Raw genomic sequence first — 15,925 nt, 5'->3', positions numbered from 1 at the left:
TGGCGGGGGGGCGGGGGGGGAAGAAGAACAGAGGAAGGTAGTCATAGAGGTGAGGGAAAAGGGATCTAAGAAAGGAGTGTGGTGGGCTTCTTGCTCCTCCACGAGGTGCTCCCACCCCTTCTGGGGGCCATGGCCACCCAGCTGTGGCCTGGGCTTCCTGTCTTGGGGTGGGACTGAGGATGGGTGCCCGCACAGCATGGCCAGGGTGGCCTCTGGTGTGGCCAGGCTGTCATTCATCACCCCTCGGTCCCCACTGCAGCCTGGGAAGTGCCCTCCGTGGGCAAGTACTTGTAGGCAAGACGGAATCATCTTGTTTCTATTTTAATCTGTCACCAGCACTGCCTCAAACCGATTGGTTCAAGGGAATCGTTGGCTGGTATTTCCATTTTAATTATATGTCTCGTTCGCTCAGTTTGGGCCACATCAAACTGGTTTCTGGTCATTTCATTTTGTTTCATTCTTAAAATTTAAGTTCTGATTAAGCCTTTCTACACCTCCAATTTGAAATATTTTGCAAGTCTCCCTAAGAGATGCTATTTATTAAATGAAAGCTCTAATTAAATCCGTTTTCCCAAGTATGTTTCTGAATTAAAAAAAAAAAATAACAAGTAATCAGTCTGGAGTGGTGGAAGGGAGAGGGAGCGTCCTGTTGGAGGTCAGCAATGCTGTTCAAAGTCCAGGCGGCTCAAGGTGGAGTTTTGTTGTCAGGTGCATTGTCGGTGCATCTTGAGCTTTAGTTAGTGAAAAAGTGGAGCAGCTGATTGCCTAAGGGTCAGAGAGTGGGAAGTGAGTGACCCAGAGCCGCGGTGTTTATTGAAGCAAGAGGCGGGTTCTGAGCTGCCTCTGGGGCCTGGGGTCTCCAGGGAGGCCCTCGGGAGTGGAGGGGTGAGCCAGGGTGGAGAAGGGCAGGGCTGCTGGTCAGAGAGGGTGGGCAGGAGAAGGGCTTGGCTGGAGGTGGGGATGGCGAGGCCAGGGAGAGTTCTGGGGTGACTGGGGAGAGGAATGAGGGGGTTCACGCCAGTTGCAGGATACTAAGGCACAGCGGGGGTTGTTGACAGGTGTCTGTTCTGGGCGGTGTGAAGAGCAATCCCATCTTGAGAGAAGACACGGTGACAGAGACGATGGAGATGACAGCACATAGGTCCTTGTGGTACAAGGGTACTTGTCACGGGGCAGTGTTCCACATGAGACATCCCAGGGGCTACGAAAGGAGGGAAAGAGCCAGTGTCTTTCCCTCCCCGCTCTCAGGGGGAAGTCACGCCATTCTTTATTTAATGCAGCCCTTGGGGAGTCCCCGCTAGCTACTGGACACCCAGCGTGTTTGTGAGCTGAACTCTGAGGAGTGGATACTTGTTCGATGCCTCTCTCCCCGTCCCTGTATGGAGTGCCGGGATAATGTGTGTGTTCACACGCTGTCTGCATGGAATCAGCGACTTCATATGAAGCGAGTCACTTAATCATTCCCTATCAAATAGCATCGCCTGCTCCCTTGGGCTCTTACTTTATCCCAGCCAAACCACAGTCATGCAAATTTTTGAGTTAGAAAGGAGCATACAGAACATGAATGCCAACTCCTGATTTTCCTAGTTGGAGGGTTGCCACCCCAAGGGGTGAGATGAGTGGTCTGATGCTCAATTCATACTAGATGTCACTGTAGCCCACGAGGTGCCTGTCCCAGCTAGTTATGGCCGTCCAGGATTAGGGCACCAACATCCCCCCCTCTGACTCCAGGTGCACTTGGAGGGGCCATCGTGTCTGGAGCGATAGCAACTGCTCATTTTAATGTACACATTTCCTGGAATTCTATGCCACTTTTCCAACACTGGTATGTTTGGGGGCTTGGGCCTTGATCAGGATTGCAGCCATGGGACTTCATGGTGGTAGGTCTCAGAGCAAGCCTAGCTTTTGCTCGGAAAGAAGTGGGTTCCTCGTGGGCAGCTTAGAGTCACTCACTGAGCAAAGGTGAAAGACCCTCCTGTGCTGAGTCCTTGTGTGCTGTGTCCCTCCACCCAACCCTCTCCCTTCCCTGCAGGACGTAGGTTCCTGGGAACTAACTGGAGCTGCAGCGGTTACTTCTGCTCTTCCTGTGGACTGGTTTAGTTCAAATGTAAAGACAGAAATAGGGAAACCACAACAGGAGACCGGAAGTTGCATCTTGGTTTAGCTGAGTTCCTCAGGTGAGTAAAAAAAATTTTAAAGTCTACTGGAAAAACCTTGGGTACTCGATCAGCCTAAAACACAGAAAACCTAAGTGCTTCCCCATCATGTGGGGACGGCGGGACTGAGGGCTGCTTTGGAGTGTCGGAGAACCTTTCAGCCACTGCAGGGCAGGCGTCTTGCAAGTGATGCCCGATGACAGCTCACCTGGCCAGGGTTCAACCGTCCTGCCTTCAGGGACCTAGAGAAATTGGTGTAAGTACAGGGAGGGGGATAGTGAGGGAACAGGGTGGGGGACAGGCTTTGGGGAAGGAACGGAAGCCGGAGGACAAACCGGAGAGAAGGTCAGAGAGAGTGGCGTGTAGGACAAGGCCAGGACACCTGCCAGGCTTCCGGGGAGCCGCAGCGCAGAGCCCCACTCTGTGTGGCACCCCCCCCATTTCTTGGTGATTTATGAAAGTAGATGTGGGTGTCATCATGGTGTCCCCTAGGTAGGGATCTCGCTGTTCAGGGACAAATGACACTTCCTGGAGAGCCAGGGCCAAGTTGCTGGCAGAATGTGAGGGAGCCCCTCCCGTTCTCATGGTTGAAACACCCCCCTGGGGACTTCCTCTCTGTGTTCTTCAGAGCAGCCACCAGCAGGCCCACGGTTCTTGGTGGGTGGGACTGTCGAGTGTTGGGGGTTCTTTTAGGTATGAAATGGCTTGGTGAACCGTCAAGTTCCACCCTTCGCAGAACTCAGAGTGGTGAAACCAGACCTCTATGATCTCTGAAATGGAAGAAGGATGCGTAGTAAATGCCATCCCTTCCCCTGGCCTGATTTAGGGACTGTTTAAAGCCAGAGCTTTTAAAAATAAAATAGTGATTCCTGAAGTCAAGATCATCATCATTATCATCAAACTCTGAGCGCGTCCTTGCAGGCACCGCCATAAATATTTACCTGTTTAATGTATAAGACACCCCCCCTCCAAGGGGTAGGGCCTAGGCCTATTTTGTAGATGGGGAAGGACAAAAGCAGTCGGTGAGTCCAGATTTGAACCCAGACAGGCTCCAGATTGGGAGCTGGTGGGCACGACACTATTGTACTCACCCCAAAACAGAAACCCAAACCCAAACCGTGCACCCCATGGTCGAGCTCTAAAGAACTCTTGTCACATACCCGTCGTGAGGCCGCTAGGCTACATGTGGGCATCGCAGTTATGGAGACCTTTTCCAGAGGAGGACGTTGTTTCTCCAATTTCTCTTGGAGAGAAAAATACAAATTTCTTTTAAGGACCTAAGCTTAATTAAAATACCGCAGTAAAGGAGAAGCATGGAGAGAAAGGTCATTAGCCACCTTGAAAATTCCTCCTGCATTATTTTTGTTGGTTGGTATTTCTCGAAGGGGTCCCGTGCTGGGAGAGGGGGTGGTTGTGGACGCACATCCCCCCCCCCCAGCTCCTTCGAGGTCTTCCCTCTGTGTCCGGAACGTTCCCCACGGCGGCTTTTCTGGGAGCTCTCTTTTTCTACTGTCTTATTCAATGGTATCTCCAGGGTGGATTCATCGGCCTTTCGTGGTTGTCATTGCTTTCCTTCTGACACTACCCGCACCGCAGATGTGAAAATAGAAATTAAAGGGACTTAAAAAACAGTGACCTTTTGCGTTGGCTATTCTTTCCCGACACTGATTATTTGATGATTTCCATTCTGTGTGAATTCTCTGAGTGGAACTGTGTTTAGGCACTCTGGATTTTCCCCAAGTTCCTCACAAGAGGTGGCCCTTCAGTTTTGAGACTGGATTCCCTCTCTTCTGTCTCACTCAGCAGATTGGTGGCCTGGGTACCTGCTAAGCTTGTTCCCTATTTTCCTCTCAAATGTCTTCGTTTTCTGTTAGCTGGACAGATAAAAACTACCTTAGTTCTTTTTCTATTGCTATAACAAAATACCCAAAGCTGGATACTTATTACACAAAGAGGTTTATTTAACTCATAGTTTTGGAGGCCGAAAGTCCAAGACTAGGAGGCCTCACACATTTGGCCTCTGGTGAGGGCCTCTTTGACTGGGTCACAACATGGTGGGGAAATGGAAAGGGAGCCAGCTGCGTGCAGCAGGGAGCACGTGTGGGGTGACCTCACTTATAACAACCTACTTTTCTAAGGATTAACCTGAGTCCTGGGAGAAACACATAATCCCTTCTGAAGGCAGTGCCCCCAGGAACCTAACCACCCAAACCTCTGGCCGGTCTACCACCTTCATCATCACCACACGGGGGGCAAAGCTTTCAGCACATGATCATTTATTTGGGAGACAAACTGCATCCAAACCATGACCCGCGGAGGACATATAGGTGCAGCTTGAATGAAGTGCACAAGAATTATGGTCAGAACTCACGGCTGTGTTTAGTGTGCTTTTCTAAAGGTCCTTCCAAACCCTTTCATTTTATTTGAACCCATAACTCTGCACAGCACCTGGCATTGTTATTCGGCCCGTCTTCCACTGGCGCCTGCGGAGGCCTCAGTGAGCAATGGGCCCAGGGTTTCCAGGACCAGCCACGGGGGCTGTGCGCAGGTCCCTGGGCGGGAGGCCAGTGGCTCTCCCTGTCTGTCCCATGCCTTGTTCCTGTGGGACAGGGATCACCGGGGCCGAGGGAAGGGGTGGCTGAAGCCAGTTTGCTTGTGCTTCTCAGCTCTGGAGGAAAGCACCAAGCCAGCAGCCTTCCGGTTGGTGAGGGAGAGTGCTCAGCAGGTGGCGGCCTTTATGCAGAGCAGGGAAGGAGCCGGGTCATGCCAGTTTCGGAAGCCACTGAGTGGCACCTGACATGAGGTGTTCTCTCCCGGTTGTGTCCAGTTTCCTTCATCATGCTGTTCATTCATCCCCTCAGGAATTCTGGAGAGACGGACAGTGGCTTGCTGCGTGCCCGGCTCTGTCCTGGGTGCTGGAGCCCAAAGAGTGCTAAGCACTAGGTCCCTGTGACTGAGACGCTCACGTTCTGTTGGGAAGTAATGAGACGGCGCTGAGGTTTCTCTCATGACATCAGGCTGTCGAGGCCAAGGTCCTGTCCACACTTCACAGCTGTCTTGTGACAAAGCCACTGTCACTGCCCCGTCTTGGTCTTTCCCCTTTTTAACTATTTCCCTTCCTCCTGAAACCACGTAAGCCTGAATATCTGCCTGCACCTCCTGTCTGCAGATGGCCCTCCATGTACATGGCCTCTGCCTTCCACTGCGCCTCCTCTTAGGTCAACGCAGTCTGGGTTCTCTTCTGTCCCCTCCCGTCCATGAACAGCCAAGTGCCCTTGGACGCACCACAGGTTGCTTTCTAGAATGAGTCCTTAGCCATTTGGATGACTTATTTCCACTGAGTTTTCATATCTTTTTAAAAAAAATCCTGTTTTAATGTCTATGATTATTTTATAAAACTTTGAGATTTAAATCTTAGATTTACTTTCAGAAGTGGTTTTCTTTTATGGAAGCAAAAATTGAGAAAATACTAGTTGTTATTACTCAGAGGACACAACATTTCAACTTGGTGTGATAAGGGTGAGAATTGAATCCACGCAAGGAACTAAATATGCTCATAGGTTACTGCCCCTTTTGTCTTTCCCACCCATGTTTTTGTGCATCCTATTAAGTTGAAACACACACACACACACACGCACACACACACGTATACACACATTTACATGTATATGTTCACCTGTTATGATAATTGTGCTATTTCCCAGTTGGCCCCACAAGACCTCTGTTTTGTAAATGTTGAATGGTGTTGTATTTCATTTATATGTATACATATGTGTGCATATTTCTATTAAACATGACATATTTATTATTAAATATACTATTAATAGTAAATTACTGATTATTAAATGTGCTAATCATGTCTGAAAGGTCAATGGCACATATGCATATGTATTTTTTTGATATCTGTGTGTATTTGCATGACTTTCATGCCTGACTTTTCATTGTAGTTCTGTTTAGAATTTTCTCTTTTTTGGAACAGAAACTGAGGCCTACAGGGGCTCGAGGCTAACTACCAATTCGGGAAGCAGAAAGGCCTCCCTCAGGTTCTGGTTTGCTTTAAGCAAGGCAGGGGGCCCTAATTGGGAAGGTATAGTATGAAGAATTTTAGCTTCCCTGGGAAGCAGTTTTTATAGCAGTTTATATGCAGCGTGCTTAATCACTGCTCTTTTATTTTTCTTCTTTCATGATGTAATAGGATTTTCTGGCCACTGTTGCTGTTTGGGTTGGATTAATGGGGATAACTATCAAGTTTTCCATTTAACTTGGGGGCAAGAATGTGGTTTGAAAGAGATCAGATTTGGTTTGCATTAATATCTGAGCAAAGATATATAAAGTAACCTTGATCACCAAAAAGTGGCACTTGTATCTCACAGAGGAACACTCTTTCTAAAATTCAGTTTTAGTTGTAGATGGACACAGTACCTTTATTTTCTTTTTATTTATTTTTATGGTGTGCTGAGGATTGAACCCGGGGCCTCACACGTGCTAGGCAAGCACTCTGCCACCTAGCCAGAGGCTCAGCTCCAAGAGGAACGACCTTGAAGAACTCACTCATGACTCCCAAGCATTCCACGCTCATGCATCAGCCTTTGCGTAAAGGTGTTCTGAGTGTCTGGGAGAGGCCATGTTACTTATGGAATCGAGAGAAAGCACTGTCTTTAGGACCTGTGTTTTCGGCTCTTGCTCTGCCTTTCCTTGATCTGCCTTTTAAATTTCCTCCTATCTTACTGGCTCCTGAGCACAGCCCTCGTTCATTCATCAACCCTATTGAGACCCCAGTAGGTGCCAGGCAGCACGGGTGCAGTGGTGGAAAGGGCAGGTGTGGCCTCTGCGTTCGGAAGCTTTTTGCCCAGGAGAAGAGGTGATCATAAAGGAAGGGTCCTGGGAACCTTCAACGTGGGAAGTGCTACGTGCAACTGCAGAAACCGAGGTGCTGCCACGTGGTGGCAGGGCACCTATCCTGGACTGGGACGGCAAGGGGGATTCCTGGAAGAGGTGACACTGAGCTGAGGTCAAAGGACCAAGGAGGCAGGGTGGGAGGCTGGGTAAAGTGAGAGGCAGGGAGATGAGTTTGATGGCTGCAGGAGTCATCCAGGTGAAATGCATGGTGGGCAGAATCAAGGGAGATGGGGCGTGCTGTGTGTGCAAGGGGGGTGGGTTTTACACAGAACAGGGAGGTGGAATGAATAGTGTAGGAGGTTGGTTCTCCTCGGGGGGATGGAAGAGGGTGATCCACTTGTCTGGTTTCTAGTGTCAGGGACAGGGTGGTGGAAGGGTCCCTCTCTCAGATCACAGACCAGTGGGAGGAGCAGGTAAGGAAGAGGACACTGAGCTCTGTCCTGGACAGGATGCAATTGAGATGTCTGTGGTTTATCCAAGGGAGGATTTTGGTGGCACTGGGGTGTGTGCCTGGGAATTCAAGGGAGACATCTGGGTTGAGGTGAAGATTTGGAAGTCCTCAGCTGGTGTCTGCAGACACAGGGTGGAGAGTTATCTTGGTTAAGAATAGGAGCCAGCCTGGGTTGGCCCCTAGAAAGGCACCATGATTGCAAGGGTGGGCAGCAGGGGAGCAGCCCTCGAGGAGAGGGACACACAGTGACCAGAGAGTCAAAGACAACAAGAGAATGTGGGGTCAGGGAGTCAAGGAGAAGGAGCAGAGAATAATGAGCATTATAGAGGCTGTCCGGGGTCTTGGCAGGTGAAGACTGGACTTAGCAAGGGAGGAGGGAGTTGGGGACTTGGCCGGAGCAGTCATGGAGTGGCAGGGCAGCGCCGTATTTGTGGCATGAAGGAGAGGTTCCAAATGGAGTGGGAGTTCAGAGATCCTCTGGAATTAAATTTTCAAAACATAAGCCCCCCTCTTTCTTCTGTGACTCCATAGAGAGATGGAAGGCAGGAGAGTTAGTAGGCAGCTTGCTTGCTATTTAAAAAAATGTTACGGTGTAGTTGGTAACTTGTTTGCTATCTTCTGTGGAGTAGGGTAGGTCCTTTTACACAAGGATGTGCAGATATTTCAACTCTTGGTCTGCATCAGAGTTCTTATTATACACCCGTATTTTGGAAAAGGCAATTAATCACAGAAGCTCAAAATAGCTTAGCTCCCAGGGACCAGATAAATATTCCTATTTTGACAGTTCCCCATTCCACAACGGCCACCCAGCTTTGGGTACACTCCATTCTTGGAGATGCGACGATTGTACTATATCCCAGAAGGCCCCACAAGGCCTCTTGTTTTGTAAATGTTTAATGGCATTGTGTTTTATTTTCAAATCGAACTAAATAAAAATTAATTTTGTTTTGAGACTTTTGAGAATTTCACAACGCACTCTGAGATAATTGGTCACACCCTGGGGTATTGCATAAGAAGATGTAGCCGTGGCTCTGTTTTCCATCGTCCCGGAAGAACTCACTCATGATCACTTCTTCAACAGCAAGTGGAATGGCTGGCGACAGGAGAGCAGAGATGGCTAGGAAGACACTATCTTTGAGTGATAGAGTTTTTCCTTGGGTCCACCAGGACAGAAAGTGTGCAAGGCTAGTTTTCTGTTTAGCAGGCAGCATCGGTCATTGGGGAAAAGTCACTTGGGAGTTTGTTTTCCTCGCTCTCTTCAAATAACCTTATTTAACCTCTTCATTTTATCCACTGGGAAAACGCTGATGATATTTGTGCCGATGCCTCCTTAGTGATGTGAGACAACCAGATTCTATGTGTGCGTACTTTTGAGGAGAGAGAGACACACACACACACACAGTGACAGAGTATTAGAAAGTTACTTTTTTGTAAGAAAAGTGACACTATATAGTTCATAGCATAATTGTCTGATGCTGGTTGGGCTTTTTTTGGAGGAAAATTTTATTATTTCAAATGTAAATTGAAATGTCTAGGAATTTAAAAATAAATAATGAAGAGATTAAAACTTGAGGAATGAATTCGGTCTCTTTGTGTGTGTGTGTGTGTGTGTGTAGTTAAGTATGGTTTAATTTTTTTATATCACTTTTCTTACAATTAAAACTCCAAAAAAAATGTGTATTTATATCTGTTTTGACATTAAGAAAACTAGCTCTTATTCGCCACAATACATGTACTAATTTGCTTAATTTTAATACAGGTACATGAAAAATTGTTTCAAAATCGCTACAGCCATATATCTATGAGAATCAAATTTACTAGCAAAAGTACCATGTTATATTATCATTTTTCTTGTCTCTAGCCAAGTTAATTCAGTCAATACACTGTTTTCCCAGATTACCAGATTACCAATTTGGGCTGGGGATACAGCTCAGTTGGTAGAGTGCTTGTCTTACATGCACAAAGCCCTGGATTCAAACTCCAGCACCAAAACAACAACAACAACAACAAAACAAAACAACCCAAAAACCAAAAAACAAAAACAAAACAAAACAAAAAACACCAAAAAAACAAAGTTACTAAGTTCAACTTCTTCACTACTTCCTTCAGTATGACATTTTTTGATTTTTTTTTATTGGTTACACATGACAGTACAATGATCTTGACAATTCATACATTTGAATCAAATGGGGTATAATTTCTCATTTTTCTGATTGTACACATTACAGAATCACACTGGTCATACAGTCACCTATATACATACAGCAATAATAATGTCTATTCTATTCTGCTACCCTTCCTATCTCCCCTTCCCCTCCCCTCCCCTCCCATCACAGAAGAAGATGGGCTAATTGCATGTGTGTATGAGGATACTCTAGCTGGTGTGCAGGAGCTTGTGAATTTGCTAGGCCACTGTGGTTCTGGGAGGTCTTTTCATCACCAATGTACTTTCTACTGAAGGCTGTGCAGGGAGTTGGTCAACTATGAGTGCCTCTGAGCTTTCCTCTTCCAAACCATGTTGGGTGAACAGTTTAATGGAATAAAAGAGAACACAGTGATAATAGCTAGCATGCAACTGCACACTGAATGCTGCGACAGACTCTGTGCTGGTCACATGACATGCGAATTCTGTGAGAGTGGCTGCATTACTCCCATGTTACAGAGTAACAGTCAGAGACACAGGCTAAAGGACTCGGCAGAGGTTAGACGACTAGGGTTCGGGTAGGAGTCCATCTCCAAGCATCTGCCTCACAGCTGTGTTCTAAGTCTCTTCCAACTCCCAGTTACTGCTGACTAAAATCCATGTGTAGTTCATGCAGTGACACTCGCCTTTCATAGAACAGTCTAGTAGCCGAAAAACTAAAATAAAACTATTATTGGCCAGAGACCAATAATAAATGAAAAGGTGCTCAGCCAGGAATCAGGCAAATGCAAATTGAAATGAATACAAAACCATTTTTTTGCCACGTGATTGTTGAAATTAGCAGCTTTGTACAAAATTCCCATCGCTTCACCTTTGAACAGCCCATGGGCTCCTGGTGCTGCTGAGCAGGCCCCACAGGACACCCGGGACAGGACACCCAGGGAGCCCAGGGTGCAGAGGGCCTTTGTGCTAAGGGGGTGGGCCCAGTGGGGGGAAGTGAGGTCACTGGGGTGTGTGTGTGGGGGGTGAGGACCCTGGCTCTTCCTCTCTCTCCCTTTGCTTCCTGGCTCCCATGAGATGAACTGACCTCCTCCGCCACCATGTTCTGCCACACCACAGGCCCACGGGGTGGAGCCACGTGGATGGGGACTGAAGCCTTGAAACCATCAAATAAATCTCTTCTCCTTTAAGTTATCTCAAATATTTGGTCACCATTAATAGACCCTCCAAAGAGATGAAGTGGAAATTATATGATCTCTATGAGAATCAAGGGAGTGGGAATGTTCACCCTCCTCCTCGTGCTGTGGAATAACATGCAGCTTTAAAAGGTCCAAGTTAGCCGGGCGCAGTGGTGCTGCAACTCGGGAGGCTGAGGCAGGAGGATCTCGAGTTCAAAGCCAGCCTCCATGAAGGGGAGGCACTAAGCAATTCAGTGAGACCCTGTTTCTAAATAAAATACAAAACAGGGCTGGGCTGGGGATATGGCTCAGTGGTCGGGTGCCCCTGAGTTCAATCCCCAGTACCAAAAAAAAAAAAACAAAACGGTCCAAGTTAATTAATATGAGTTCACTTGGAAATATGTCCATCTTCTTAGCAGTGAAAAACCATATTACGTGGTAACTTTTATACTATGATTTATTAAACTAAAGGAGAAACCTCCATATATGAGAATGCTTTTGGATTTTTTTTTTCATATATAGAAAAAAGCAGTCAAGAGCATCCTCTGATCTGCTTAGAAGAAAGATGAGTGAGAGGTGGGTGTAGAGGTTGTGGATGGGAGATGATGAACTTTTTCATTTGCATCTCTTTTGTATCATTCAATTTTAAAGTGAGCACTTGTTGATTTTATTATTAAATGAAATTATGGAAAAAATAAACTGTGTGGCTTCCTTTGATTGACTTCCTTTAGTGTAGATCTAACAGATGCGGGAAGAGGACCTGAAGCTCTTGGGTTTCATTCTGTCTTGGGAGACAGAATGCCGGTTTGGTCAGCCAGATGGCTTTTACCCATTCTCTGTGGACCCGTTGGTCTCCCTGTCCACTTTTAAACCTTCTGCAGAAAGTTAGGCCCACAACGTGCCAAGCCTTTCCTGTAGCCCTCTGCCAGTTCCTGACACAGGCGTGTGGAGTGGAAGCAGAGTGCCAGCCCCAGGCTGTGAGGCTCTGCCAGCAGCCCGGATGCTCCTTCCACCAGAGAAGAATGGTCATCAGAGGTGTCATTGGCTGGGCACGTGGGTCCACTTCTGCAGTGGAACAGGTCTGTCGCCAGTGTCAGGAGACTCTGGCTGTAGTAGCCGCTTCTCTCTCTCTCTTTTTTTTTTAATGTTTTTTTTTTTTTATTGGTTGTTCAAAACATTACAAAGCTCATGACATATCATCTTTCATACATTTGACTCAAGTGGGTTATGAACTCCCATTTTTACCCCAAACAAATTGCAGAATCACATCGGTTACACATCCACATTTTTACATAATGCCATATTAGTAACTGTTGTATTCTGCTACCTTTCCTATCCTCTACCATCCCCCCTCCCCTCCCCTCCCATCTTCTCTCTCTACCCCATCTACTGTAATTCATTTCTCTCCTTGTTTTTTTCCCATTCCCCTCACAACCTCTTATATGTGATTTTGTGTAACAATGAGGGTCTCCTTCCATTTCCATGCAATTTCCCTTTTCTCTCCCTTTCCCTCCCACCTCATGTATCTGTTTAATGTTAATCTTTTCCTCCTGCTCTTCCTCTCTGCTCACCCGCTTGTCTCTGGGAAGCAGTTTCCTCACCCACAAAATGAGGCCTTGGACCAGATGATGGATGAGCGCCTGAGTTCTTGTCTGTTTCTTACCTGTAATTACTGTAACATACAGTCACCAAACTGCCTCTCGCTTCCCATTAGTGGGGTAAGTCGAAGCTGTGGATCTCAGCCCTGGCTATGCGTTAGAATCACCCAGGGAACTTTGAAAGAAAAAAGGTGCCCTCACCCAATTTGATCTGGAGGGGCCCCTAGCACCCAGTATCAGTCTTTTCTAAAACTCTTATAGCTCGGTGGTGTTCTAGTGTTCAGTGTTGGGAGCCTTTGTCACACGGCGGTCTGCTCACGGACTTTAGAGTTTGTAGCCAAGCTAATACTGGAGCTTTGTAGTTCACAAAGCACTTTTTTCATGTAGCCCTGAAAGTGTGGCCGTCCTTAAGCTGAGGTTACTTTTCTCTGTGGAACCAGATTGAGTGATGATGACTCCCGACTCAGCTGGGTGGACTTTGGGCCGATGAGCAGGTTTTCTATCTGTACCTAAATCACACACACACGCACATTATCATACATTACATGTGAAATATATGTATGTATTATTTACACTATATCCACATTATGTAAATCATATGTTGAATATATGCACAACATTTCCATTTCATTTAAGTTGATCAGTATTATGCATGGGCATCCACATAAACACACTGAGGTCCCCTCCTGTTGCCTGTGGTCTCTGTCTGTGTGTAAAACTGACGTGCCCAGGCTCCAGTCAAGATCGCAGAGTCATGCCCAGACATTCTGCTTCCTCATCCAGTGGTGTTCCCTCCAGCAGTGTGGACTCCTCACTCCCTCTGGGGGCCAGGGTTCTTCACCAGGGCTCTTTTTCCTCCATGGGCCCCTTGCCCCCTGCACCCTGTTTTGCGTCCACCCCGTGTCCAGGGCTGGAGAGCCTCAGGTGGGCGTGCTAGGCCTGAATCAGGATGCTGTACTTTGGTTCTAGAATGTTCCCCAATAGCGCACTGTGAAAGGCCGATCCTCAGCTGATGGTGCCATTGGGAGGTGGTGGAACCTCTAGGAGATGGGCCTGTGGAAGGAAGTTAGGTCACTGGGGGTGTGCCCTTGAAGGGGACTCGGGGACCCGGCCCCTCCCTGGCTGTCATGAGGTGAGCAGTTCTCCTCGTGCACCTGCTGGCTGCCACAGGCCCGAGGCAGCAGGCCCAAGCAACTGTGGAGCTCCCTGACCCTCAGCCAGAGAAGCCACTCCTCCTTTACCTTGTTCATCTCCAGGTCTTGTCGCAGTAACAGAAAGCTGACTATTACATGGGGCGCGATGGGGCGCGTGAGATGCAGTCCCAATCCTGAGGCTCAGGGGCTGTCTGACTCAGGCCAAGTCACCTAGAATCCAGGACTCCAGTTTTTCTTCATTTGGAAAAGGAGATGTTGGAATTAGGGAGGAGGCTGAGTTCAACCCTCATGTCGTGGCTGAGCAGGTAGGCTTGGGAACCAGACTCCCAGAGTAAATTCCACGGTAGCCGCTGATGAGGCGTGTGATTTGGGAGAAAATTTCTTTTCTATTTTTTTTTTGAATATTTTTTTTTAGTTGTAGATGGACACAATATCTTTATTTTTATGTGGTGCTGGGGACTGAACCCAGGGCTTCATGCGTGCAAGGCAAGCACTCTACCACTGATCTACAACCCCAGCCCTTGGGGATAAATTTCTTACTCTCATGCCTTAATTTCCTTATCAATAATATGGGTGCCTCCAAGACCTCAGAGTTGGAATGTGAAAGGAGGTATACAGGCAGAGGCCTTAGGCTGATTCCTGGCCTGTAGTTAGTACTGTAAACCCTGGCCCAATGATGGAAAGGAGGAGGAGGGGGAGGGGGAGGGGAGGGGAAGAAGATGACTTTATAGTCACCAACAGTAAAACTGACTCTAAGAGGGATTTTCTCCCCAGAGGTGGTAACCGACAGCTAGTTTGTGCATGGGTATCTCAGGGCTTCTGCATGATCCCGGTTCTGTTCTGTCTTCTCTGCCTGCTGGGCCAGGGGTCTCAGGACATGATGTCTGGGTGGGAGGCAGGCTGCAGGGGATTCTAAAAAGATTTCACCTATGTATTTCTGGGTGTTCCCTTGCTGTGGCTAAACAGACAGCATGATTTTTCCTCTTTATTTCCACTTGAGTCAGTTTTTAAAGAGGTTTCATTCTGAATCTCAACTAGTGAACGTGGCGTGATATTTGCAGAATGAGGCAATCTGAACTCCGACCAAGTAGGTGAGGACTGTTTCTCTGAGGATTAAGAGGGATTGTCTCGTTCCAGAGGTGCTGGGTGGCTCACTGTGGACTGGAGATGGCGTGGCCTGTGAGCATACAGACTCCAGAGAGGGAGAATCCATCTTCGGAAAGGACTTTGACCCAGTAGGGTTGCTTCGAATCTCTTCCTGTACAAGAGGGACCTCGGGAGGCGGTCACATGCAGACAGTACACGCGACTCAACTTTCACTATGGGAGCGCTTTGAGGGCTGTGCCTTGGCTTTCCCAGCAGTACATCGAGGGTTGATTAACTGAACTAATAGACAGACGGGGGGCGTTAGGAGTCACAGCAGAGGGTTGTTGAGCTATTGTACACAATATGTGCTCAACAATTGCAGATTGTCCCTGCTTGAAAACTTTGGAACAAAGGCCAGAGGGCAAGGGACGTTCTGCGCAGGACTAGCCTGGAGTAGGCTAACACGTTTGGACGGTGTGGGAGCAGCAGGCAGGGGCAGCCATGGGCCCTCTGGGCAGCTGTGTGCTTGGCGCCTCGGGCCCCTGTGCCGCCTGTGCAGAGGCTAACGCGGGCCCTGTGGTTTGGGTCCTGCTGACTTTCCACCTGTAGGAGCGAGGACAGTGAAGTCTGTTTCATTTCATGTGTTTGAGCAGAGAGTTTTTATTGGGCCGTGTTACGGGCTGATTTCACACGTTGAAGTCCTAACTCCCAGGACCTTGGAACGTGGCTATATTTGGAGATGGAGGGTCTTTGAAGAGGTGATTCAATTTAAATGAGGTCATGAGGGTGGGCTGTAGTCCAGCCTTGTAAGAGGAGGAGATGAAGATTCAGATACACACAGAAGGCAGGCCCGGGAGGCCACGGGGAAAGACAGCCATCTTCAAGCCAAGGAGGGCGACCCCAGCAGAACCAACCCCGCTGCCACCGTGCTCTCAGACTTCCAGTCCTGAGAACCGAGAGGAAGGGCATTTCTGTGTTGGGGCCACTTAATCTGGGGTGCTTTGTTACGGCAGCCCTAGACAGCTCATGCAGACAACCAGGACATCCTCCGAGTGGAGGTGCTGCCCGGAGAGGCTGGGAGTCAGGTAGGCAGCACAGGAGTAAGACCTCTGGCTGATTTATCCCGTCTCTACCACGCCCGGACTGACTGCAGCCATTACCATCTGTGGCCCGTGTCCCCCTGGGTGCGGCAGGAGCTTCTCACAGTCTTACCCTGAGCCTCACACAGGGAACACACTCCACAAAGGACTTTCATGGTTA

General features: G+C 48.1%; 1 protein-coding gene across 6 annotated transcripts in view; it reads left to right on the top strand.

Moving 5' to 3' along the window:
• The window catches only part of Mboat1 (membrane bound O-acyltransferase domain containing 1), a 95,484-nt gene that overhangs the window by 26,796 nt on the left and 52,763 nt on the right, over positions 1-15,925 (top strand). For 2 of the 6 annotated variants that reach the window (XM_048799843.1, XM_048799842.1), the window contains exon 1: positions 2,232-2,412. The exons of 1 other annotated variant lie outside the window; for it this stretch is intronic. In XM_048799843.1, coding sequence (XP_048655800.1) covers positions 2,353-2,412 — 60 coding nt within the window. In that variant the 5' untranslated portion in view covers positions 2,232-2,352. Of the gene's footprint in view, positions 1-2,032; positions 2,178-2,220; positions 2,413-15,925 lie in introns of those variants that run through there. 3 more of the 6 variants (XM_048799847.1, XM_048799848.1, XM_048799844.1) reach the window with 3 other exon arrangements.

Source organism: Marmota marmota, unplaced genomic scaffold (assembly GCF_001458135.2).
Source record: "Marmota marmota marmota unplaced genomic scaffold, marMar, whole genome shotgun sequence".
In the NCBI taxonomy this organism is placed as follows: Eukaryota; Metazoa; Chordata; class Mammalia; order Rodentia; family Sciuridae; genus Marmota; species Marmota marmota.
The sequence above is the reverse complement of the archived record's forward strand: the minus strand, read 5'-3'. Positions and strand labels throughout refer to the sequence as shown.